The sequence below is a fragment of the Embiotoca jacksoni genome, unplaced genomic scaffold (genome assembly GCF_022577435.1).
Source record: "Embiotoca jacksoni isolate LCO1_2020_lvr unplaced genomic scaffold, fEmbJac1.0.p SCAF_17, whole genome shotgun sequence".
Classification (NCBI taxonomy): Eukaryota; Metazoa; Chordata; class Actinopteri; family Embiotocidae; genus Embiotoca; species Embiotoca jacksoni.
Genome location: NW_027185307.1, coordinates 12,533,788 through 12,558,877, shown reverse-complemented (window position 1 = coordinate 12,558,877; position 25,090 = coordinate 12,533,788). Strand labels below are relative to the sequence as shown.

Below are 25,090 nucleotides of genomic sequence, written 5' to 3'. Positions count from 1 at the left end.
TCCATCTTCTCTACCTCTGCTTTTTGCACTTAACCCCCCCCCCCCCCCCCCCCAACCCCCCTCTAATCTCGCTCTGTTTGTCTCTCGCTTGCTCCCCTCCCATTCCTCCTCTTTCCACTCCTCTCATTCTCCCCGTCCTCCCACTCTGCCTCTCAGGTTACGATGACTGGGGGTTTTCTTGCTCTCATCTCATAGAGTGTGTGTGTGTGTGTGTGGGTGTGGGTGTGGGTGTGTGTCCCTCTGCGCTGCGCTGCGCTGTGTCCTTGTCCCTGCCTCCTGGCAGCGAGGAGCCACCCAGCAGCCGGTCTGTGATTGGGCAGGGGAGTGGGGTTCTTGACACAGCGTGGTGCTGACTGCTCCGGGACGTGTTTCAACAGATGGTCGAGGTTAGAGAGTGTCATCACATCGGAGAGAGGATTAGAGGAGAGAGGTTGTCTTCCAGGAGCTGTGTGGTCCTCCCTACTCCTGAAATCAAAATCCCAGCTCCAAGACACAAACTCCTCTATGAGCGACGGGAGATCCGGTGAAGGAACGTGAGGATAAAACTAAGAGAGGAATCCTAGCCTTGCCTCTCACTCAACCAGCACTCTGCTGTCCTGCCTTCCAGGTACTGTGCAACTTTCTCACTCTCTTTATCTACTTTCTACTATTTTCCACCCTTTTACCTGTTAGTTTGTTCAGCTTGCAGTAAATGTCTTGTTCAGTTTACAGTCATGAGTATGAGTCTGTAAATAAGGATTTGTATAGTGCTGGTGAGCTGCGCTGTTTCTGCAGTCAATCTTTGCTGCCTGTACAGCAGCTCTGTGTGTGTGCAGGACTTCGTAGTTTTCTCCCTGAATGACAGGAATTCCCTCTGCTGCAAATTCCTCCGTCTCAAGGGATTAGAAGGCAGCACATTCCATTAATGTCATCCCCCCCCCCCAATTCATAAGCATTCATCTGTTATTTTTCTGTTTTCTAAATACAGAATATTCAAAAAGGAAAAGGAACCATTGTAAATTTTAAGAACTTTGCTGCCTCTTAAAAAGTATGCTGCACAATGAACTATGTAGGTATACTATGGGTATGGGTATAACAATTCAGTTTGTATTTATTCTGTTTCTATACTGATTGTATAATTTTCTTATCATACACAAAACTGTGTTGAAGATTAATTATTTTCTTATCGTCTTTGTCAGTTCCTATCATTGAAAATTAAAGCGCAATTTTTCTACATTCCTAAAACTCAATGTGACATTTAACATTCCCCCTCACTTCAGCCCAGATAAATTTTTTCATAAATCTTAGACAGAGTGCACTTCTGGCAGATCATGTCAGTATACGCTAAATGGATGAGCTGCTGAAGAGCTCTTTCCGGACAAACTGTCAAAGTTAAGCAGAGAGGCAGAGACTCAGGGAATGTACACCTCACTTTAGCTATTTAAGTCAAGTCAAGTGAGAATGGAAACTTTGCCAGTGAAGTGGGAATATGATGTATAGTATTTATACCTAGCTGCAGGCACTTTGTGTGTGTATGTGTGTGAGGTGTTCGCAAAGGGAGATTGTGCAGCTGTGAAAGGCTGTATGGACAGCAGCGGGGCTGAAAGGAGCGGAGGTTGTATGGGTGAAAGCTGCTGTTGTGTGAATTTGTGTTTACCTTGGTAAACCAGCCGTAGCTACACTTCCTGCTTGTTACTTGAAGTATTTAACACAACCACCAATAGGTTGTGATGAGTGCTGCTTTAAGGCAGGTAGACTTGTTCGTATAAAATTTACTTGTATGAGCAGATCATTTAAGAAAACAGCGGAAAGATTTTTTTTTGAGAGCTTAAGAGACGGGCGGTTGAAATTATTTTTTTATTGAGACACTGGTAGCACTTAAACTTGTATGAGAGATATTGCGTTTATCAAATGAAGTTTTTTTTCTTCCTATTAACCAGAGAGACACCACATATGACCTTGTTTCTGATGGCTCCAAAAAAATCAAAATGCTGAAATCTTTTTGACTTCTGAAATTCAGATTTTATGCTGCCTGTAAACTTTGATTCAGCTGTGTGTGGTACAATATAAAAGTTCCTCTGTTTTAAGGGTCAATTGAATGACTTGACTCTGTTCTTTATTAACTCGCCCAAAGAAGTTATGTTTTTGATGCAGTTTGTTTGTTTGCCTGTTTGTCAATGAGTTTAGCTTCTGGTCTGATTTTCATGAAACTTGGCATCCATTAAATTCTGCAGTGGATCCAAATCATGGGGCAGATCTATGAATTATTTTTCACTTTAATTAACATTGCGATATAGACATTTAGCTTAATTTAGCTAATTGTGTCCCTGTTCCCCCTTCCTCCTTTAGTGAGCATCATTGGAGGTGAGGCATACTGAATTGGAAACACGGCTCTGCACCACAGAAAACGACCCATTATGAAGGGAACATAGCCGTAACAGGAGCCCATGGTTGAGGCAGATGGCCGCCCACCTCTGAGTCTGGTTCTGTCGGAGGTCTCTTCATGTTAAAAGGAAGTTTTTCCTCCCCACTGTTGCCAAATGCCTTCTCCTGTAGGCTCATGCGCTTGCTCAAGGACAGTGGTTTTATAAGGGAGATCTGGAACTGGCACAACAGCTGAGATGTGAAGCTTCAGTTAGATTTTGACATCATTCTTTAATATTTTTGGAAATAGATCCAGACATATATAGTGGGTGCAATTGCAGAGTTGCAGAATTGGTCTATTGGCCTTGGCAGAGGTCTGCGCTCTCCGAGTGCCCTTCTAGTTGTGCTTCGGATCAATGTGTTTACCTCACAGTCCACAAAAAACAGAGAATTTATCCTCCTGACCTAGATTTTCTAAACGACAAAATCATACTGTGGTCGCATTCAAAGCCGATGGTTGAATCAGGCAAAATTAGTGCAGAATGGCTGGCTTACATTTCAGTACTTTGGCAGTGTCACCTTATGTTAGTGAATGGGAAGGCTGGTGACTGATGGAGAACCTTAACTTCAAACTCTTCATATTGACAAGATTGATCCATAAATCCACCCTTTAACCAGCAGTGTTTAGATTCATGTTCTGATTACCCTACCCAGAGCACAGCAAAGCGGCTTTGGGGTGTTTTAAACCACTGTGCTTCCTGCCAGCTCTGAGAAGCGGAGAGATCCTTTTAAACAGTTTTTAGCTTCACTGTGCTACAAACAAGAGCATGAGCAGCTGCTGCAAATAATTAGATTCTGGGGGGTAGACGCTTGCCAAGACAAACGTTGTTCCAGTAGCGGCTTTGCCATCGTTTAAATCTACGATGTGTGTGTGTGTCTGTCTGTCTATGTGCGCGTGGAAGTAATAAGTCAAGTAATTCGTTCTTCTGATAAGTATGTTGAGTGACTGAGTGTAAGGGGAGAAAAAGAGGTGGTATCTGTGGGTTTTACTATTTGTTCAAACGGTACCAAAAGTGTGTGTGTGTGTGTGTGTGTGTGTGTGTGTGTGTGTGTGTGTGTGTGTGTGTGTGTGCGCCAAATGCCAGGCAGAGTGAATCAGAGACTTCCTAGACATACATGCCATCTCATTGTCTCATGAACAAGGTCAAAGGCATTCATGGCAGTCTAAACATTACAGGAAATTAAAAAAAAAAAAAGCCACAATGTATTAGTTCTATTAGACTAAATATGATTTTTGTCATTTGTTTCAAAGGGATACACTCCCAGTCTTAGATATCTAGCTCTTGCTTGGTTAATGCTCTGATTGTAAGTCAGTTGGGACAAAAGCAACAGCCAAATATAATGTAATATAAAAGGTGCTATACCAGTCAAAACTACTGTTTCATTGTGATTACAGAAACTGAATTTTCTCAATTGTTTTTCTTTTTTCTTTCATTCTTGTTCCTCAACTCCAAATTAAAAATCTGCAAGATGAGTTTTGACAATGCTCTCTCTGTTCTCTTTTGTCCTCTTGTCTCCAACTCATCTCCATAATTTTATCTCAGCCGAGTCAGACTGTTATCATGCTGATTTCTCACTTTTTTTGTCACTTCACTTCTCACTGGTGACAAAAGTCACGTTTTCTATCATTATAGGGTTCTCTTGGTTGCGAATGTGTTCTCCTATAAAAATGAGAAGGTCTGAAATGAAATTGCATTGAAACGGAAGAAAAATGCATTTAGAACTTGAATGAATGATCCAATGTATTATATGCCAAGAGCAGTTTAGGCGCAATTTGAAATAATTGAATCAATTAAACTGGCTAGTGATTTAATAAATGCTCTATATTGAAAAATTAAGCTTTTTTTTTTTTTCTTTTTTTTTTAAACACTATAGGATTGTGAGTTCCTCACATTTTCTTTCTCTAGAAAATACAGAAAATTAATCTGTGTGACTAGTTTATGTAAGCAAAGATTTCCTAAACCACCCTCTCCTCCGGCACTTGTTTATCTCTTCAGCTTAATGATAGTGTTCCTCATACAAGCCTGATTGCATAGTAGCGCTGGAGTAGATTGCACAGTCCTATCACTGCAAATGACCAGTATTTTAACAGTGAGCATTTGGCATGCTTTTATTTATGTGGGACCCAGAAAGGCTATCTTTAGATGAGTCAGACACTTTCTCAATTCCTCTAGTTGACTTTACTGATCAGACATTGCTATGGAGTTTTGAACCAACATAACAGCCCTTAAAATGCTATGTGTCCTTGACTTTTGAGGACATATCTCCAGGGTAATATGCCATGCATATCTGGATGTGCACACACACACACACACACACACACACACACACACACACACACACACACACACACACACACAGCCACATACAAACTGTGCGGATCTATTTTGGGGTATTTGGGAGCTCACAATAGCACCCCCAAGTGTTTGTTCAGCCTGTCATTTGAGCGAGAAAGGTCAGGGCATGCAAACATTACATCCAGCTCATCATTGGAGGGAATTCCTCATCCTCCAACCGTTGAGCTCGTACTTAGCACGCATTAAAAAGAGCAGCAAACTAGACGTATACTCAGTGCCTTACTGCTTTCTGTGCCTATCCTCCCCTTTGTAAAGAGCCTTAGCCCTGATGACTAGTTGGAAATGAAAGGTATGTTTTATGAACAAATGGTTCAGTAGATGGTTCAGCTATCCAAAAGCCAGGAATGACCTCTGACCAAGTTATTGCAATTTTGGCCTGAGAATGTACACCGCGCAAGAAGATGTGGGGATTGCTTCTCGTGGCTAAAAGTGCACATTAGTTATTACTAACTAAGTGAGAGAAAGAGGATTTTAATGCTTTTTCTGTGATGTTCAGAGCAGCTTTTGTTCAAATGTCACCGCACATAGATGCAGCATGGGCTTCAGAGGGAGAAAGAGAAAGCTGGGTCAAGAGGGACACAGAGGGGGAAGTGGAAGAGGGATAAGATAAAGAAGAGAGAGAGAGGGAAGTGTGAACATGGACAGAAAAGATCCACCGATCTTGTCGGGATCAGAGGCTGGTTGATGTGCACACGTTCTCGGTTGTCACCCACACGTGCGTGCATTTGAAACACATGGACACAAACATAATCTTCTTGTGGTGACACAAGCATGTACAAAAGACAAACATCGAAGAGCCATGCACACACACACACACACACACACACACACACACACACACACACACACACACACACACACACTATCCACAAGCTTTACCCCCTCTGTCCTCCACCTCCTAGAGGGCTGGACTGTCCCTGCTTTGTCATCTCTCTTGTCCAATAATCCCCTCCCCAGGGAGAAGCAATCTGTTTTAGATTTGAAAGAGAAAGGACCCTGCCTGTATCACGTACAATTAAGCAGCCGTCAGAATGCGTCGGCGTAAATTTGGAGGGCGAAGTGCTGCCACTGGGGGGTTGTCCCTTTCATGCACCGCCTTTCCAGAATGGAGATAATGGGGTGGGAGGGTTGGAGGGATGGGAATGGACGGGGGGCAGAGGGGTAGAAGGAATGAATATGTTTCCTCACCCCTCCATCTCGCTCCACAGCTCGACTAATAGAAGCCAGCATGCGTTTGTTTCAGCTCTTCTGCTCCCTTTCTTTCCTTCTCCCCTGGAGCGGGCAAACACATTCAGCCTCTGCCAGCTCTCCCCTCCTCTGCTTGTGTGTTTCTATGTGTATGTACATGCACAAGTGCTAATATGTGTGGACTTGGCCATGTGCTGCTGGTAGCCTCTAGTCCTGTTTGCCCTCGCTTGATAAGCACGACTAGGCCATGTGGATGTAGAATGGCTGTATCTTTGAGCAGTTTGAACAACGACTTTTGTTTATAATGAAAAGGTCCAGCATTGCATGAGACACATTATCTTCACTTTTGCTTTTCTTCAATTGCCCTCGGCGACTTCAGCTGAGTTTGGCTGGTGTCTCTTGAACATGTTGGGATGATGTGTTAACTGCATTCCTTTAACTTTGGCTCAAATATAAAGGAGTAGAAGCATTTGGATGGGTAAGCTTCCTGTTTCATGCTTTCTAAACTAATTAGTCTTTCAGTAGATATCATATATATATATATATATATATATATATATATATATATATATATATATATATATATATATATATATATCATATGATCTGAAATTTTTGCCAGGTAGGATAAAGTTAATTCAATCACAAATGACGTTGCTGCATGCTTTGCAAAGCCACACACTAAGCCAGAGGCAATGGAAATGAGAGCTCCCTTTTGTACAAATTACAGGTTACGTGTCTGTCTGTGCTCAGGTCTGACTGACTCTGTACTAGTCATTCACTCAAACAGTCAGAGAGAGAATCAGAGTACATGATATGCTAATACACTCCTATACCATCATGCCTGCAGGCATGTACTGAGGTGAGTGCTGCACAGGCACAGGTGCAGTCAGACGAATGCAGTTTTATGAGTGGTATCATGTTGGTGTGTCACAGTCATGGAGACGTTTGTTTATGGCGTCCAGGGTCACACGGCCTGGTTCTCATGGTCTATGTTTGTCTACGGTTCCCAGAGAATATGCCTACACATGCTCTGCATTTTAGGGGTGTTTAGTTTCATGCGCCAGCAGCACTACACTTAACGGGAGTTTGCTGGCTGAGCTGCTACCAGCTCACCTTAACGAATCTTTTTTTCCATTTTAATGATTTATGCTTAGAATTAATTTGGATTGCATCCACATAATTAAGGAAATTTAAATGTTGAATGATTGTTTATATTTAATTTAATTATATCAGCAATTGCTGCCACTTCAGGTCAGTCAATAGATCTGTTTCTCTAAGATTAAGCATATTGATACTAGTGGCAAGAGGGATGAACAGTGTTGCATCAGTAGCCTATATATATATATATATATATATATATATATATATATATATACAGGAGAAATACCTGTTTTTGATCACGAATCATAGTAACTAGTGCACACTGAGAAAAGCACATTTCTTTCCAATAAATCGTTCCTCGTTGTGCTCAAACTCTACAAGAAGTTTTTTTCTTCTTCTTCTTCTTCCCAATGGTCACATCATGAAAGAAAAATAATTCAACAGACTTATGTCAGTGAACAAAAAAACATCCATCAGACTTGATGCATTTGCTCTCTCGCACTCTCTTTCTCTCTGCCGCCATGTTGCTGATTTCATGGAAAAGAAATCGGTCTTTATTCGTGACAATTACCTCAGTGGAAACCCATTGAAGCAATTTGCCATACTCTCTTTTGTGGTAAGAGGAATAATTTATCTGGGGTATTTTTGACACGTCAAAGAGACAAGAAAGCCACCCGTGAGTGAGCAACACATTCTGCTCCCTCTCGCTCTGATTTTCTCTGGAACTCCTGTAGCCTGATAAAGTGTTTCTGATGGAAGTGTGGGTTTTGACAAGAAAGTGGCTGCAGGAATATAAATGCAATGTATTTTATAAATCTGAGGTCGTCTGTCGCTAATGGTTTCCATTCATGGCTTAGAATAGATTTAACAAGAAAGTGCTCGCTTTAGGCTCATATCATATAACTGTGGCCGCTGATCCTCTGATTGTGATTCCATGTTTTCATATCACACTATAAATCAGAGGAGTGATTTCCCTTTCATTCACTCTCCTCCTTCTGCCTGCCCCTTTCTCTTACCCTCTCCCTAACCCTCTTGAATAGTAAATGTGCTTTTCCACTTGTACAATTAAACCTCGCTTGAAAAGCAAGCCTCCTTGCTGTCTCAGTGACTTTTGGTTTTCTTCATGTATTCCCAACGTGACTCCATGATGTTGAGATCAGGGTCCTGTGGGGCCTGAATCATCTGTTGCAGGACTCCTTGTTCTTTTTGTCACTGCAGATGGTTCTTGACAACTCTGGCTGCGTGTTTGGAATCACTGTCATGCTGCAGACTCTTTAAGACACTTTTTCTGCAATAATTACTGTTGCACACTAATTTTAAATGGTGGGGGAATAAATTAGCCTCTTTGAAATTGCTACATTTCACTCAGTGCACTGAAAGTAATGATAATGAGTGTACGTGAGGGATTCCAGTCTTACTGACTGACGCTAAACCCAATTTGTCAGTGTCACCAGCATGAACCTTTCGCTTAGATATACAGAATTGAACAAAGGTTGTCCTTAGTTCAGCATATGAACACTTAAATACACACCACCTTCAGGCAAGGAACACATGCACACATCCATACACAAATAAATACAGCGCTCTCCATTTCTAAAATTACCTTTTGTGTTTTTTAATCATTCCCCTCAGGGTGCTTAAAAGCCCCTCATGATTTCCAACAGGCTGCCTGTTGGCCAGCCAGTCATTCCCACTTTGAAGTATTTTAGACAAGGATTCATTTAATTATACATTATATGCATTCATAATATTGATGAGGTGGCCTAGCTGCCTTGGCACTACAAAGGGTCTCTTACCAGGTCAGAGAGAAACACGAGGGCTTTCACTAATAGCCATGAATGCGCTCACTCCAGGTTCACATTTCACTAAATTGAGGCCATTCTTCTTTATTAAAGTAGCCTGCAACGTAGCCCAAACACACCACACACCAGTGGATGTGAAGCTTAAACATCTGAAGGTTTAGCGTTTTACCATTGATAAGACAAAGATCCTGATTGTGCCTGTCAAGCTAAAGAGTTGTGTAGCTGTAAACATGCTGGAACAAAGAGCCAGTGATCTCTTGTCACTGCCTCACACTTGGTTTTCTCATTGGAATTTTGTCAGAGATCTTATACCAGTTTGGACATTTTGGTCAAACAAATCAGTGGAGTTAAGAGTCTAAAAACACCAAGGTTTGAGCTTTTTCCCAGTGCCTACCCACAGCCAAGTGAATGCCCTGGGACAGAGCTCTCCTTCAGCCTGCTCAGTGTGGCTGACGGGCTGGTCTTGGTGGGTACAATGTGCTGCACTTGGCCTGCCGGGCACAGCGGGCCCCGACACAGGCTCTCCTCAGTGCAAAAGGCCCTCGTCAGTCCTCGTGGCAGCAGACCAGCTGAATTCCCTTGGATTACAGAAATATTTGGACAAACCTCAATATTAACCTATATATATAATATAATATTTTTTTTACCCTCTGAAATGGAGAGGGAGCAATCAGACTAGATTGAAAAATGTCACTGGTCTAAATCAAAACATTGTTCGTTATCTCTTCTGCATTGTTTCTCACATCCCCACTCTTAATTTGTATTTCCTGCTCTCCACAATTCTCTCACGGTAGAGTAATCACTGTATGAATGACTTACTGTTATTGCTGGTCACACAGCCTACAGTGACACACCAGCCTACAGAATTCAAACTATGCCATTAGACTTTAATTCCCCTCTTTTTTGTCATTGTTCCTCTGTGACTTAGCTGCTGTGGAGATGAACTGGGCAAATAGAGAGGGAGTGCGAGAGAGAATGAGCAGGAATAAGGGGGCGGGGGGATTAGAGGTGCTTTGAAATGGCCATTGTCCTTAATAGCAAGGCCTTTTATGAATGACTGATTTACTTTAGAGGAGCATAGCATCTGGTTTGTGTTTGACTTGCATCTTGTTTTGGGAACATGAACCCCCTCACCTCCAAACTCTCCATGTTAACTTGAGCAAAGTTCTGTTCTGTGGGCAGACGTGTTGATGGACAAACATGTTGCTTTAAGAGATACATTGGTTCATGGCCATCATTCTGTGTTTTTACATAGGAGGTTTTTATGTCTTTGTGCATCTGCTGTTCTTCAGTGACAGCTGATAAATGTATGGACTGCCTCTGCTGACTGAACACAACCTAAGCCAGATGCAGCCTATTTGCCTTTGCTGAAATGAATATGCAGGCCAATCACAACCAGACTTTTACAAGACTTTTGTTAACTTCATAGCTCTGGATTGAGCCGCCTCCACTCGTTTTTTTTCCCTCAGACTTTCCCCTCTTAACCCCTGTGTGTGGGTAGCCTCAGGTTCCTGAGGTTAGGTTAAACAAGCCACCATCAAAGCCATATCACCACTTGGGTCGGAGGAGGGTCAGGGCGGAGCAGAGTGTGTGGCTTGAGGCCCTAACTGGAGGGCACAACTGCCAACCAGCCAAATACTGCTGCCCTGCATGGTTACACAAGCAGCAACTCTATTATGTTCAGCTTTACTCGGTGCACAAAGCACAGCTGTCCGTGTAGCCATACCAAATGACTGAGCAATGCTGCATGCGCCAAAGGAAAGTAAATGAAAAAGCTGTTTTCTGCAAGTAAAGTAGGAAAAAAAACTTTACTATCATGAAAGCTAAGATTAGTAGGGTGTTGAGGTGTGCAAAAAGCCCCTAGTGTTGATGGCCATTAATCTGAAAATTGCACATCTTTTATGTATCTGGCAGCTGTGTGTCTGAAAACTACATAGTGGCCTTTTTGTTTCAGTCCTTTGAACCCCTGGGCATTTTACGTTCCTCCCATCCATCCCCAATATTCCTCCCCCAGCTTAACCATGATGAGTACAGTAAGGGCTCATTTAAAGGGTCATTAGTGCTAATCCTCCAAAACAATGAGGAAGTAGAAACAATGCTCTCCCTGGTCCTCTGACTCTGTCCATGAATAAAGACCTCTTGTCTGTTCCACAGATGTATAGAAGAAGCCTGTTCTACGTATATCACGCTAGATGATATAAATAAATGACTCATTCAAAACGAAGGGTTTATGAAAATGACATGAAACATTATTCTCACTGTTCTCAAGGGGCTCGTGTAATTTGCAACATGCTTTTAAACTGTAGGCAAGTAAGAAGCAGTGGCAGTAACAGAAGAGAGATTTAGAAGCCAACTATATAATAACTTTCAGATTTCATCCAAAAATGTTGTGTATTTACAGTGTATGAAGTGCCTGTTACTACTGAATGCATCCAGCAAAATTTAGAGCTGCCTCTCATCCCTGAGTGTGCCTGAAGCCAAGAACTCTAAATAAAACTTTGCTAAGCATGTGTGCAAAACAAAACACTCAGAAGTGACTGTGTTTGAACACACAGATGTCTTCAGTTAATCCTTTGCTGTTAATCCTGACAATCATCTGTAAGTAAAGAGGTGTTAAATTTTCCAGTCTGAACAATTTAACTTCCCCCAACTTTCAAACCTGCATCAGATATTGTTTCTAACACGCATATTAATATGACATATCAAAATGCATTGAGTCAATAATTTCTGAAATTGGGGATCCGCTGTTTTAGTGCTCAACGGGTGTATTTGTGTAGTGCTATCTGCCCAAGCGCACCTGTGACGCATGTGAACGCACACACTTTTAAGTTGTCGCACGTTTCTATATTTGTCTAATCACTTTGTTTGGAGGAAAGTTTACGTACTATATTATACTATAATAATGTAGCCTTGATAGTAATGAAGTCAACAAGAGAATCATTGAAAATTTCAAAGGTTGTTCTGCATTACTCATCTAAAGTGCCATTAACATTTTGCTGCAATATTGCTTTTACAATATAGGACTTGTTTAAAAAAAAAGAAAGTGTTTTCTGTCTACTGAAAAGCTAGAAGACTTTTAATTTGAAATTAATTCAGCAAGTATTAAGTTTGTATTGTTTCGTAATGGAGTAAATTTACAGGGCAAACAGGAGCGGATCAAAACGAGGCCAATCACTTGACATCGTGAATCAGTCAATACACCCTAAATGTCAATTTGACAATATTGACCATTTCATTTGTTTTAACTGGCTCTCTTGGAGGACATGCGGTTTAGAAATGATTAGATCTTCAAGCACTTAAAAATGTGAATGAATTTTAACCAGATGAAAAGAACTGTGAGCATTTTATTTCCTCTGACAAAAAAACTGGCAAAGCATCGTTCCAGTGCGCTCCAGCAGCACTACACCTACGGTGCTGAACTATCCTTTAAACTGAGTCTGCAAAAAAAAAAAATATCTGCTAATTATTTTTACGGAAACTATCATTTTAATTTAAATAGTCTTGTCTGTTTTCTTGTTAACCTCTGGATGAATAGGAAACTTGCTGCATGTGCCATAGGTCTTAATACAGCCAGCCAAATGACATCAATTAGTCAATCTTTTGTTTATAAATGGAAGCTGCTTTTCTCCACACACTGGTCTTGTCAATTAGCTGGTCATTTCCTCTACCCCATATGTCACATTAGCATGAGGAAGTCAATGTAGTGAGGATGTGACATAAACAAATACTTTTTCTTTGATGACGGGTCACCTTGAGATGGATAGCTACCAAATGATCCAAGACACAGAGCTGCTAGAAATTCCTTTGCTCATCAGTGAACTTCAGATGACCTCTTGAGGAAAGTGGATCAGCTGAAATTGAGTTAGGATGCACGAGAGCCCAAAGAAAGGGGAGTTTTTGGGTTTTTTTGCGTGCGTAACTACGGCCCACAACCCATTGGTTGTGGCACTTTATTAGCCTTACAGTCGCAGTTGTTTCAGACAGTATAGCTATTGATTCCACTGTAGATAACCACATAAGCACCACAAGGTTTGTATCAGACACCACAATGAACCTTCTTGTCTGTTTTCTCAGTCGCAAGAAGAGGCCATTGCTTGGAATCATTGACATGTAAAATTGAATTCGCACTAGGTGCTAACATTACACGAGCTGGCCAACTGGTTTACAGCTTATTTCAGGTCTTTCACAGCTTGACAGATATAGAGGCTTGAGTTTTGTCTGGATATGCATCTATTGTTTCTGGGAAGCTTTCCCATTTGTGTAGGAGGACTTGTAGCCATACAGCAGGAGTTTGTTTTTGTAGGGGAACGGGTTGTGTGTGAGTATCTTGTGAGTTTCTGCGTGTCACCATATGTTTGTACAGTAGTTTGTGTTGTGTGTGTAATTCACTGCGAGGTTCTGTGCACTCCGCCACCCTGCACTGGAGGGGTGTTTGTCCAAACGGCGCCAATGTTTGCACAGGGCTATCATGATGACTGGGCCGGCTGGCTTTCCCGGACACTGCTCGTCTGAAACACAGGACAGACCAGAGTGCTCTTAAATCTCTGTCTGTAGCCCTGCTTATCACATCTACCATCAAAATGGAGAAGCAGCAGATAAACAATACTAGAACAAGGTGACAACATGACTTTTCTCACCTATTTACACGTGTTTTGTTTGGATGATGTGTTGAGATACAGATGACTGGCATTTCAACCTTTAACTTTATCCAGAGGTAGTTTCATTTTACATTAGAAACTATAAATGATCCTTTTTATTCTTTAACAGTTGTCACTGTTTGCCAATCTGGACGGGGCCCTTTTGGGAAATGAGGGCGGAGCCACTCAGTGGGGTTTTGGCCAGGCTCAGGTGTCATAGACCTGCCATTTGTTTTCAGGCCATTAACTCCGAATAGGGAGCAGTATGGTGCCACTCAGTGGGATTGCTGTCCATAAGGCACTTTTTCACAGGCAGTGATTGAGTACTCATTATTACAGCTTCATGGTTCATGTCACAGCCACAAGCCATTCTTTCATATATAGTATATTATTGTTACGGAAAGTTTCCTACTTATATATATTACATGTTTACTTTATCTTTAATTGATACAGTGGAATAATACATTCATTTGGGGAATTTCTTAAATTCAGTATTGGCAGTGACAGGAAGACTAAAGCAGAACTGAGCTCAGCTTTGTAATAACATACATTTTTCACTGGTCCCTTGATTTCTGATCTAGAATTTTTTTTTTTATGAGCAACTATGACTTTGTCAGTGAGAAAGAGGCTGCAAAGTGTTGCGATGACTCAGTGGTAATCTGTGACTGGCGACAGTGGCACTGGGGTTAATGTAGCGGAACCCTCTCTCCGCCTCCAGTGCCCCTAACTCCCTCCCCCCACCGGCCCTCTGTCATGCTTGACTCACCAGGGGGTGACTTTTGAGTGACAGGTGGAAGGTGGGCCACGATTGGCTCACGCAGGAGAGGGGCTGTGGGTGTTTGAGTGCGGATAGCCAATGGCGTAATCTTAGCACAGTTATCTGAACAACAGCTCTCCAGTAGAGATGGAGAGTTTCCATGTGTGAGTGTGTGTTATCTGACACAGAAGGAGAGAGTGAAAAACACAAGAGAAAGCTCAAGGAGATTATGACAAAACACCAAAAACATGAGTTTCATGGGATTCTCTGAGGTGAGATCTGTGTTTCTAGATCTTCACTGCTCGTTTGTTGTTTTGATGGGTTGCTGTGATCTGGTTTTAGTTTTAAATTCAGGTCATGAGAGTTGATGTTGAAGGATTTCGTTTTCAGTATGAATTGGGTGTCAGTCAGCAAAAACACATGTTGGAACTGTTGGGTACGTTTATCTTGTTCAATCATCAGGGGGTGAAGCTCAGGAATTTTTTTTTTGGGCCTCTCTGTTTGGATAAACTGTTGTATTTGAGTGTGATTTGTGATCAGATGTACACAGTTTATCTGAAGTGAATATGCTTAAATGATCACATAGGTAATCTGTTTTTCTAAATGTTTAGTGTCATTTTCTATTCTTCTGCTTCAGAACTGGCCACTTTATTTCATGTTTCCCCCTTGTTTCTTGTTGTAATATCTCCATATGTTTTCTCCTCTTATCTCCTCAGTCAACCACGGCTGCGAGAGCTACACGGGTGTGAGTGAGTGGCCTGGCCGGTCCTCTTCTCCCCCCCATCTCTCCATTAATCCTCCCATCTACCCATCCAGTGGCCTGTTGTATCAGGCACCATGTTGATTCAGTGGCTGTCCTGGTTGGTCCTACTGTCTCTGGACTGGGCTCCTGGCAGCTCGGCCTTCACCACCACCAGGGCTCAGGGCCTTAGGGGTCGCATCCAGCGAGACCGCAGGAACATCCGGCCCAACATCATCCTCATCATGACTGACGACCAGGATGTTGAGTTGGGTAAGTCTGGCGCACCTCCTGGTCTTCCTAGAATTCTGTGGGCCCTATTTACTTTTCATGTGGCTCCTATTTTTTACTGACAAAGTCTTGAATTGGATTTTACTTACATTTCTTTGTTTTTTTTCTGAGTTTTCTTTCCACTCTGTCTTAATCAGTTTCTTTGTCTTTGTGGCTATTTATATGGTCTTTGTCTTCACATTAAATATTAAATAGAGGCCATAAGCCAGACCAGAATGGCCATCTGGTCTGTTAACTACTGAATTATAATTATTTAGTCTCTCAGAGAATTGAGTCAGAAAAGGTTATGTAGTAATATAAATATATTGACTCATGGGTTTATGCATCTGGAAATCAAATAAATATAATTCTATAATTTTCTTTGAAAACAGTCATCATTTGGTCATGTATCTGTCTACTGTCTCAAGATTTTTTTTTTTGACGAATAACAATGCATGTCATAAAAAAAGATGCCACTGTATCCGTACAACACCGATCATCTCACCTTGTCCTCCAGGTTCTCTACAGGTTATGAATAAAACCCGTAAACTCATGGAGGATGGTGGCACTAGTTTCACCAATGCCTTTGTCACCACACCCATGTGCTGCCCGTCACGATCTTCCATGCTGACGGGCAAGTACGTCCACAACCACAACACCTACACCAACAATGAGAACTGCTCCTCCCCTTCTTGGCAAGCTCAGCATGAGCCACGCTCATTTGCCGTCTACCTCAACAACACTGGCTACAGGACAGGTTGGTGAAGACACATGCATACACAATTACAACCACGTATACAATCAGCATGAAAGGCCTTCTGTTGGTTCACCAGAAAGCTCTTCATGTAATACTGGTGGTCTTTTCTTATAATTCTTGTTAAAAAAAAAAGAGGCACTTTTTTATGGTAATGATGGCTCACCTGTATTAGGTACCTTCTCACTTCTGATCAAGAAACTGTCAATTACTACCAGCTCAAATCTTCTCCTGGCCACTTTATATTCATATTAGTCAATGGAAATGTTTAAAGTAAGCTTGAATCCACAACCCTGCTTGCCTGCCTGCTTGGCTGTCTGCTGTGAGAAATGCAAACACGTTGAGCGTGCCAGGTTGCTGTCTTGTCCCATCAGACAGTGTCTGTGTGAGTGATGGGCAGGCGTTGGACTGGGCAGCTCAGTGGGGTCCTATGGGCTGCAGTACGGCCTGTGGTTTTCTAGCTGATGCGTTAGTCTGCAATTAGCCTTCTCTGGTAAAGGCTGGCTCCCTGCCCAGCCTATCCAAGAATGCTGTAGTGAAGCCAGGGAAAGAGACAAGCAAAAAAAGTTAAGCGTTACGTACTCACACACAGATAAAGTAACAAAAAGACACACAACTGAGAGTTTTACAGACACAGCCTTCAGGGAACAATGAAAACATACATTGATGGCCAAAGACTGCTCATTAAAACAAACTGTGGATATTCAAAACAACCCTTCTTTATCTCTTCTTTTCTTCTGCAGCCTTTTTCGGCAAGTACCTCAATGAGTACAATGGCAGCTACATCCCACCTGGGTGGCGCGAATGGGTTGGATTGGTCAAAAATTCCCGCTTCTATAATTACACTGTCTGTCGGAATGGTTACAAGGAGAAACATGGTGCTGATTATGCCAAGGTATGTGTTCTCATAATTTCTTAAAAAGGGGCCATTGACTCAATCACTAATTCTTCTCCCTTTGTGACTTAATATAAAGACTTCGCCTGACAAATTGTAGGTTCCACTCACTTATAAATACAGACAGTGAAGCATTTCACTCATCACTGTGTCGTGATCCAGGCTGGCAGGAATTCTATCTTGAGAATTAAAGGGAATGAGCTGAGTTGAAGTGGCGTCTCCTCTTTCTGCAGCATCCCTTTATTATGACGCACCTTTCCTCAATATTTAGGCACTGTAAAATGCATGCATCTTTATGAGAAGCCAACGTGGCTTGTGATAAATACCACTGTGCACTTGTTTTTGTCTCTCACTCTGTCTGCCTTTTTTAATCTTCTTTGTGTCGCACCGTGAAGTTTTGCAGAATGATTTTGTGCTATGATACCAAAATAAAAAAGTAGGGGAAATTTTACTTGGCCACTGACAGCCTCTGGAGATGAACACTATGGTTGTCTCTTTGTGGCTTTGGATGGCATCGGTCATCAATCTTCCCCAAATGTTTTCGTAAGAGCTGTCAGTTTGTTTTTGCAGCTTCGGGCCAATATCTTCCCAGGTTGCGCAGTCCTAGATACACAAGGAATCCATGAGGAGGGCTGCTCGAAAAGATGGGCAAACAAATGTTTGGACTGCTAATCCTCTGCCAACTTGGACTGAGGTGTAAAATGACCCACAAGCTGAGGCCAGGGTGTTTACATGACATGGACTTGGTCAGCAGATTGTGGTTTAAAACCAAATGGACACTATATTTGCTATGTACTGCCAAAAGCCATCAACCTGCTACTGCTCGGACAACCACGGCTCTTTCTAAATCCACACAGGGTGAGAAGGTCAGGGTGTTCCGCACAGAGTGCAGCTGGCACATCAAGTCGTTGTGATTAGATGAGGCACTTGCCCTGTGATTTCATTAAAATGGGTCCCATCTGATTTTCCATCTGCAGGAAGACGAGTTCAGTGAGGCTAAGGCTTTTGTCAGAGATTTTGTGAGATTTAGTTTGAGGATGTGATCCATAAACTTCTTTTATTGAAGTTCCATGACAGTAAAACAACTGCCATAACAGTGACCTGGTTCCCATGCCAGATGTGATATTTTGATGTGCCAGCAACAAACTTTTAACAGACGACTCCTCATGCAAATTTTCAAAGCTGTATATCCCTCCTGCATTGACCATCCTGTAGGTTCACAAATTACACAAATGAATGACATTGGGAAATGAAACCATGTGCAAATGAATCCCTATTATATGACAGCCACTTACAACTAATCAGCTCCAAATAGGAAAAGTGATACTCTTCACCTCTCTGACTATTTTATAGCTGTTGGCCAGGCATTCCCCATGACACTGCCACTTCCTCTTGTCCTGCCAGAGCCCTCAACAGCAGTGGCTCAGATTTTGGGATTTGGCAACATGAAGTGCAGGGCAGCGATTTGCCATGTGCACACAATCATCAGTCCCCATGGGCATGTGCAGTCGCCAGGCCATTAAAACTGGCCTGGCTATAAAACCTATTAATAGTGAAAGGATGAAGCAGCCAAACCCACATCTGACATTTCAGGGAAATCACCCTTCATCCTTTCATTCTCAACCTGGCACTCCCTTCCATTTGTTGTATGCCAGGCAACATCAGCGGCTTGCCAACCACGGCAGGTAGAAGGGTTAATCTTCTGTTGGAAACTTGGCAAATACTATTGTGATTTTAGTTCAGGGTGTGTTCTTCTGTACAACTTTAAAAAAGGGAAACAAAACGGACTCCACCTCACATGGAATAAAGGTTTTAATAAAATGTCACACCTGTGGGTTGATTGTTGTGACAATTTCACATTTCCTGAGCCTAAGCTCCTTATAGTGATTTGCACTTCCTCTCATACATTCAGTTGTCCACTCTTTGCCCTTGCTACTAAACTTTGAAAGACACAGCTTTCAGAATCTTAAGGACACTCACTTGAGCTCATTTCTCAAGTATTGCCTGAGGTCGATATCTTTTGAGATTATTGTCTCTGATTCATGTGTTCCATTATCTCTGCGAGGGAATCCGTGAGAAAGAAGGAGAAGGGAACACGCTCAGGGAAAATGGATGGAGTAAAATGAAGCTAAGTGGCAGAAACAGAATGGATAGCTCTGAGTGGAGCAGAGGGTGGGAGCTGTCATAACAACATACCATTTGAGAGCACCAGGCTCCTCTCACCATCAAGTGGTGTCACATTCAATAGTGCAGAGATTCACTGATGAGGCAGCCGATATATTATATACACGTACACACACGGACTCGAGCACGCACACTCGGTTATACACACACACACACACACACACACACACACACACACACACACACACACACACACACAGGCAAGCCGCCAGCCGTTGACTCGACAGATTGGTACTGTAGTGTACTCAATGGCCCTACTTCATATCCCCACTGGCCCTTCTCAATTTATTTGAAAATGACTGGACGAGGAAAAGCAACATGTCACGCTGATTGGACTGCAAACAGATTTTATCAAAGCTGGTGTTGTTTAGCAAGTCTCCACAACTCCACCTTCATTTTTAGCTACATGTGGGTTTTAGCCTTATAGCACTGAATAACAATACCTGTTTTGCTCTTCTTTGTTTTTTTAAAGGACTATTTCACAGATCTGATCACAAACGACAGCGTCAACTTTTTCCGCATGTCCAAGAAGATATACCCTCACCGACCCGTCATGATGGTCATCAGCCACGCTGCTCCTCATGGCCCAGAGGACTCGGCACCACAGTTTTCCGAGCTCTTTCCAAATGCTTCACAGCACATGTAAGTAATATTCAGACTCCCATCATCATATTCGCTCAAACATATACACTCACCAGGATTCCTTCATAGGACTTTTAACCCTGTAAAATAATGAAAATTCATGTTTAGGGTCCATATTTAGATTTCAGATTAACATCCATTTTGAGTTTCTAGGATGGTGTACCTTACATTATTATAGTAAGCGCGCCCCTCAATCCCCGGAGATGACAGGTTCCTTAGAAGCTGCTAGGGCTGACGACACTGCAAGCGTGAAATCAAAATGATTTATCGTGTAAGAATAGCTGGACACATAACATGGAGAAGATCAGGGATAGCGTTTTCTGCAGAGCACTGTGCTCATGCCAAGCCCACACTGGCCTCTCACAACTCTCATCACAGAGTTGAGGCAGTGCTGCAATACAATACTTTTTCGTCCCACTGGCACTGTGCCCTTCCATCTCGTGGTGGGGCCGTCAAACAGGCTCTCAGGATGCCCTGCTCCACTGGATGGGGGGGGAGTATGGTGTTTTGAAGAATTCGTTTTAGGGTTCAAGGCTGCAAAGCTGCCATTTCAGCTCAGTATTTCTCTTTGTTTTTGTTTCCCAATGCTTGCTTAACATTCCCCTGTCTCTATTTATCCTACCTCGCTGTCTTTATATCTCTGTTTCTGTCACTGTTTATCTCTCCCTCTGTCTTTCCCAGCGCGGTCCCGTTTTTTTTTTTCATCCCAGCTCACTCTGCCTACCCCTTCCTCCTCTCCTGTGTAATTCGCAAAAGACTTCCTGACCCTGTCCATATCAATCAGTAGTTTCTCCCTGCGGCTCCTGGGACGCGAGGAATGCATTGTGTGCTTTGGAACACCCTTTGTGGCATTATTAATTTATTTTTAGCTGGAGCCTCCAAGCGAAGGGGGTGGAGCTGGGGCCCACGGGTGACTAAAGTGGTTGCCCCGGTGATTGTGTGTAGGTGCAGTGGAATAAGTGGTGCAGTTACTACGGAGAGAACAGGTGGTTGGCATGGGGTCGTCGGTGTTTGTTTTGTTTTTTCTTGACTGTAAACTTCCATAACAGATATGGCAAAACATTTTTTTCCACTGGTGGATGTTAAGAATTCTTTTTACAGATCGTTCGACTTTAAGTTAGTTCAAAGAGGTTTGGCATCCACCAATGGAAAGATATGACTTTGCAACTGTTGGTTCACTTTTTATCTCTGCAGCAGATGCCCTATACCGATTGTGTAATGCACAGAGGTGGGAAGAGACAGCGTGGCAGTGAAGGCGGAGCCGCCTCATAAATCAAAACAAGCGTCTGTACCATTGACAGCAACAATAGCAGGGGAGGGTTTGATGTTAATGTCATTAACATTCCTCGCTGAAGGTGTTTTTTTTACGCGGTCTCTTAGATGCAAGCCAAACTCCCAACCAATTTTAAAAACTGTAGAATTGGTGTGGTGTCTCAATGGCATGTCTCCCCATGGCAGGGAGTGATTCAAGTTATTCTGGGCATAGCTCAACACGTTGCTTTAGGGAGTCGTCACTAATCTGCATCTGGGATGTTTCTGTGTTAAGTTTTGTAACGTCATCAGGCATTCTGGGGTGAATCTGCCGTAATCCGGGGCTGATACCAAAAAAATGCAGACCTATATGTGACAGGTGGCAGGTGCGACCTCTCCTATGGACTGGCTGGGTTCCACTGACCTCTGCATTCCTGGTTCCCTGGTGCTCAGGGCCCCATACCTTGGTGGCCCATTGCCTGGAGACAGGTCCCTTTGTGGGGCTTATTAGACCGCCTGCTGAGTGGGTGAAGAGTTCACCATTCTCACAAAGGAGGCCTGAGGAGATGAGGGCAGAAGGCATCTCAGTCAGCGAGAGCAAAGCAGCTCTCATAGCAGGTCTTCATTAACTATCTATGTTTTGATACTTGGGGCTGCTTATTCAAGGGTGGAACCTGTTGAGTTATAGTTTGTTTTAGGAGGGACTTACTTGTAGTAGAAGGAAAATAACTTCATTACTACCAACTAGCTTTCTAGTTACATAATTATTGTGTATTATTCATGTACTTTTTTGCCTTGAGACCCCAGAAACTTTGCAGACCCAAAGTCATAAAGTATTCTCTGTCTCTCGTCTTACTTTACAACTGATACCACTGTTAATAGTTTTGAACAGCTAAACATGACAACAGGTGAACAGCTTCTCTCAGCTTCTCTCAGCTGCCACAAACACGTCTCCTTCTCCCTCCCTCTTGCTGTTTATCCACTCTTGTTATCCTCCCCATTTCAAATGGACATGACTTACTGAATATTTGGTCCAGAAGTTGTTGCAAACTTGACTTTGGGGCCTATTATTTTCTTAAGCATGTGCCAGCCCTCAAATTACTTGTCTGTGCCAAGAGCGTAGTGGAGCAAGGAGACTCTCGTCTCTGTGTGAGGGGAGAGACAGTCAGAGAGAGGTATGGAAAAACAGCAAAGGTGCTGGCTGCAAAGTATTAAGACATTTCCGTCAACAAACAGAGTAGCTATTGATGCGTGTCAGACACAGTGGACAACTGTGGCACCTGTTACTCAGCAGCAGTTTGTGAAAAGTAGCAGACAGGTGTTTTTTGGCATCTTAAATGTGCTGGTAGTTGCTGTTTTGTGCTCTGATAACATGTGGACAGATGTCCAAAAAGATTTTTTCACTTCTATGTAAGTTTATCAGGAACACAGTAAAGATGTATGTTCTCTTCAACCTTAAATAAAGCCATTTTTTTTCACATCCCTGTCTTGTTTCTCCCTTCTTTGTGCCCTCTTAGCACCCCCAGCTACAACTATGCCCCAAACATGGACAAACATTGGATCATGCAGTACACGGGCCCCATGAGACCAATCCACATGGAGTTCACCAACTACCTACATCGGAAAAGGTTGCAGACACTCATGTCTGTGGATGACTCAGTGCAGAAGGTACATGTAATTACTCACGGGCTTTTGAATATTTGTTAAGTCCACTATATCTTCTCACTATCAATTATTTTGCGCAGGTATTTAACATGCTAGAGGAAACAGGAGAGCTGGACAACACTTACATCATCTACACAGCAGACCATGGCTACCACATTGGTCAGTTTGGTTTGGTCAAGGGCAAGTCAATGCCTTATGATTTTGATATTCGTGTACCATTCTTCCTGAGAGGACCCAACGTGGAGGCAGGGGCAGTGTAAGTAAAACCATCAGCTGACTACTTAAGCTTAATACCTTTACTCTACTGCTTTATTGATGTTCTTAATGTTCTTTCTTAGTCCCTCAGACTAAGAGTAGGTAGGTAGGTATATACTTTATTAATCCCCGAGGGGAAATTTTTTATCTTCATTAGTTGAGGTTCCATTGTTTCTGTCACTTAATGTCATACTATGTATTGCAGAAGATTAAGTTAACTCTGTATGTACTTCTTCAGAAACCCTCATCTAGTGCTGAACATTGATCTAGCTCCAACGATTCTGCACATTGCTGGACTGGACACTCCTCCGGACATGGATGGAAAGTCCATCCTAAAGCTGCTGGAACAGGAACGGACTGGAAATAGGTTTGTATGGATCCATCATGCCGTGCTGTAATGGATATTGTGTACAGTAATTGCACAGTGTACATGATACATGCAACAGTTGTATTTACTGGCCATTATTGAGCAAATGCAAATTTCCATAGCCGAAATGATTGCCTTTGCTCAATCTGTGCAGAAAGTGGGTTCAGGGCTATTTGGCCGATTTTCCTTGGCTCGGGGACTTTGGCTTAGATTCACTAAGGTTCCTCTTTTAAGAAGTTTTCCATAGAATTTGTTTGCAAGCTGAATCATTTGTTTCTGCACCAAACCCACAGGACTAACAGTGTACAGTATAAATGCTAATTATTGTCTACTGCTGAGCATCAAATGTTAATATATATGCAAAAAAATGTTTTCCAGACAAACGAAAGAACTAGGATAATCCATTTAATACTCAAAGAGCATTTACACCATTCCCTTAAACCCACAAGGTCTTGAGCTTTCTGTGATCGACTTTCATAATGTTGGCAAGTTTTGTGCCTAACATACTGCAGCTGATGGGGAGTGCATAGGCCCTATGAATTCTATCATCTATAATCTATCCATCGCTGTGCGTTTTGTTTTCCCAGATTCAAACCCAACCGGAAACCCAAAGTCTGGAGAGACACATTCCTGGTGGAGCGAGGGTAAACTGGAGTTCTTTATTCCCTTTCCACACCACAGGAACAGCCGTGTCATTGCAGAGCATTGTGTGTCACATAAACCTGACAAAACATTTAAATGAACCCAAAATGTGCAAAGCTCAATGCGTGCTCCCCATTCAAGCAGCACAGCTGCTTTTCCCAGTTATTTGTTATCTGACAGACATTTCCTGACCACAGTCGGCTTGGAAAGCAATGATAGTGGAAGAGACTGAAGTATTCCAAGTTGTTTGGTAAAGTTATAAACGGCTGGCAAATGATGACAGTTCACGCAAGGGGCGTTGACATGTGTGTAACCAGGTCAGTTTGATCACTTACAGGAAAAACAAGCTGAGTCTTTGTCTTCTCAGGGGGCCTTGCATATATTGAGCACATCATAATGGCCCTCAACTTGACTTAGCCTGCAGATGTACACTGGCGGAGACAGACGGAAGATACATTTCAGTAACATGGCAGAGCTAGACAAACGCAAAATAAACAAAAGCGAGCTTGGCTCAGGATGATGTTACCTGAGGAATGGCTGGAAGGCTCACGCTCAATCCACTCACAGGACACGTCACCAGCTCCCTCAGTGTGGAATGCAGCAGCCACGCTGCAGAGAACGCTTGACTGTTTCCCCAAGACAGTTTGTTTTGTAGTGCACGCGATTGCAATACAGTTTGTGTTCTCTCACAAACCCGGACAGCTCTGTATTTAACCTCTCCTCTGGCATGAGATATAATATATGTTGCAGAAAGTGATACCTCCAATCCGACAGCCCACTTTTGCTCACTTCACATGTTCGGCTGTGCTAACGCCAGGGGTACACCGACGGAAACATGGTGACGAGGGGAGAGAAATAATCCCATCAAGCTTGTCTTCGCAAGATACAGGTGCCTGAGAAGAAAAGGTTACAATTAAATCAGTAAGAAAGGGAAGACATAGGGGCATTGGTATGAAAACCAATGGGAAGAGAACAGCAACACCGGTACAGCCAGACTGAGCTTGCTGGGTGTATACTGTATATTTAAACACGTCACGTTCTTCCATACGGCCACTCTTTTCTTCCCTACTATCATTTCCTCGCAGTCCCTTTTTTTTTTTTTAACAAATTGCCAGCTTGGGCCTCCCATCTCTTTCCCATTTATCTATTCATTTTCCAGCGTGCGCATCAACATCTGC

General features: G+C 42.6%; 1 protein-coding gene across 5 annotated transcripts in view; it reads left to right on the top strand.

Annotated features, from left to right (window-relative positions):
* The first annotated feature begins 350 nt into the window (after positions 1 to 350).
* Positions 351 to 25,090, top strand: part of sulf1 (sulfatase 1) — a 38,456-nt gene continuing 13,716 nt past the window's right edge. For 3 of the 5 annotated variants that reach the window (XR_011178349.1, XR_011178348.1, XM_069151668.1), the window contains exons 1-9: positions 354 to 607; positions 14,965 to 15,260; positions 15,775 to 16,014; positions 16,755 to 16,906; positions 19,563 to 19,732; positions 22,501 to 22,651; positions 22,729 to 22,904; positions 23,142 to 23,270; positions 23,858 to 23,914. Coding sequence is in view for 3 of the 5 variants with exons in the window: in XM_069151668.1 (XP_069007769.1) it covers positions 15,086 to 15,260; positions 15,775 to 16,014; positions 16,755 to 16,906; positions 19,563 to 19,732; positions 22,501 to 22,651; positions 22,729 to 22,904; positions 23,142 to 23,270; positions 23,858 to 23,914 (1,250 nt within the window). In the remaining 2 variants the exon portion in view is untranslated. Of the gene's footprint in view, positions 608 to 14,964; positions 15,261 to 15,774; positions 16,015 to 16,754; positions 16,907 to 19,562; positions 19,733 to 22,500; positions 22,652 to 22,728; positions 22,905 to 23,141; positions 23,271 to 23,857; positions 23,915 to 25,090 lie in introns of all 5 variants that reach the window. The other 2 variants (XM_069151669.1, XM_069151670.1) reach the window with 2 other exon arrangements.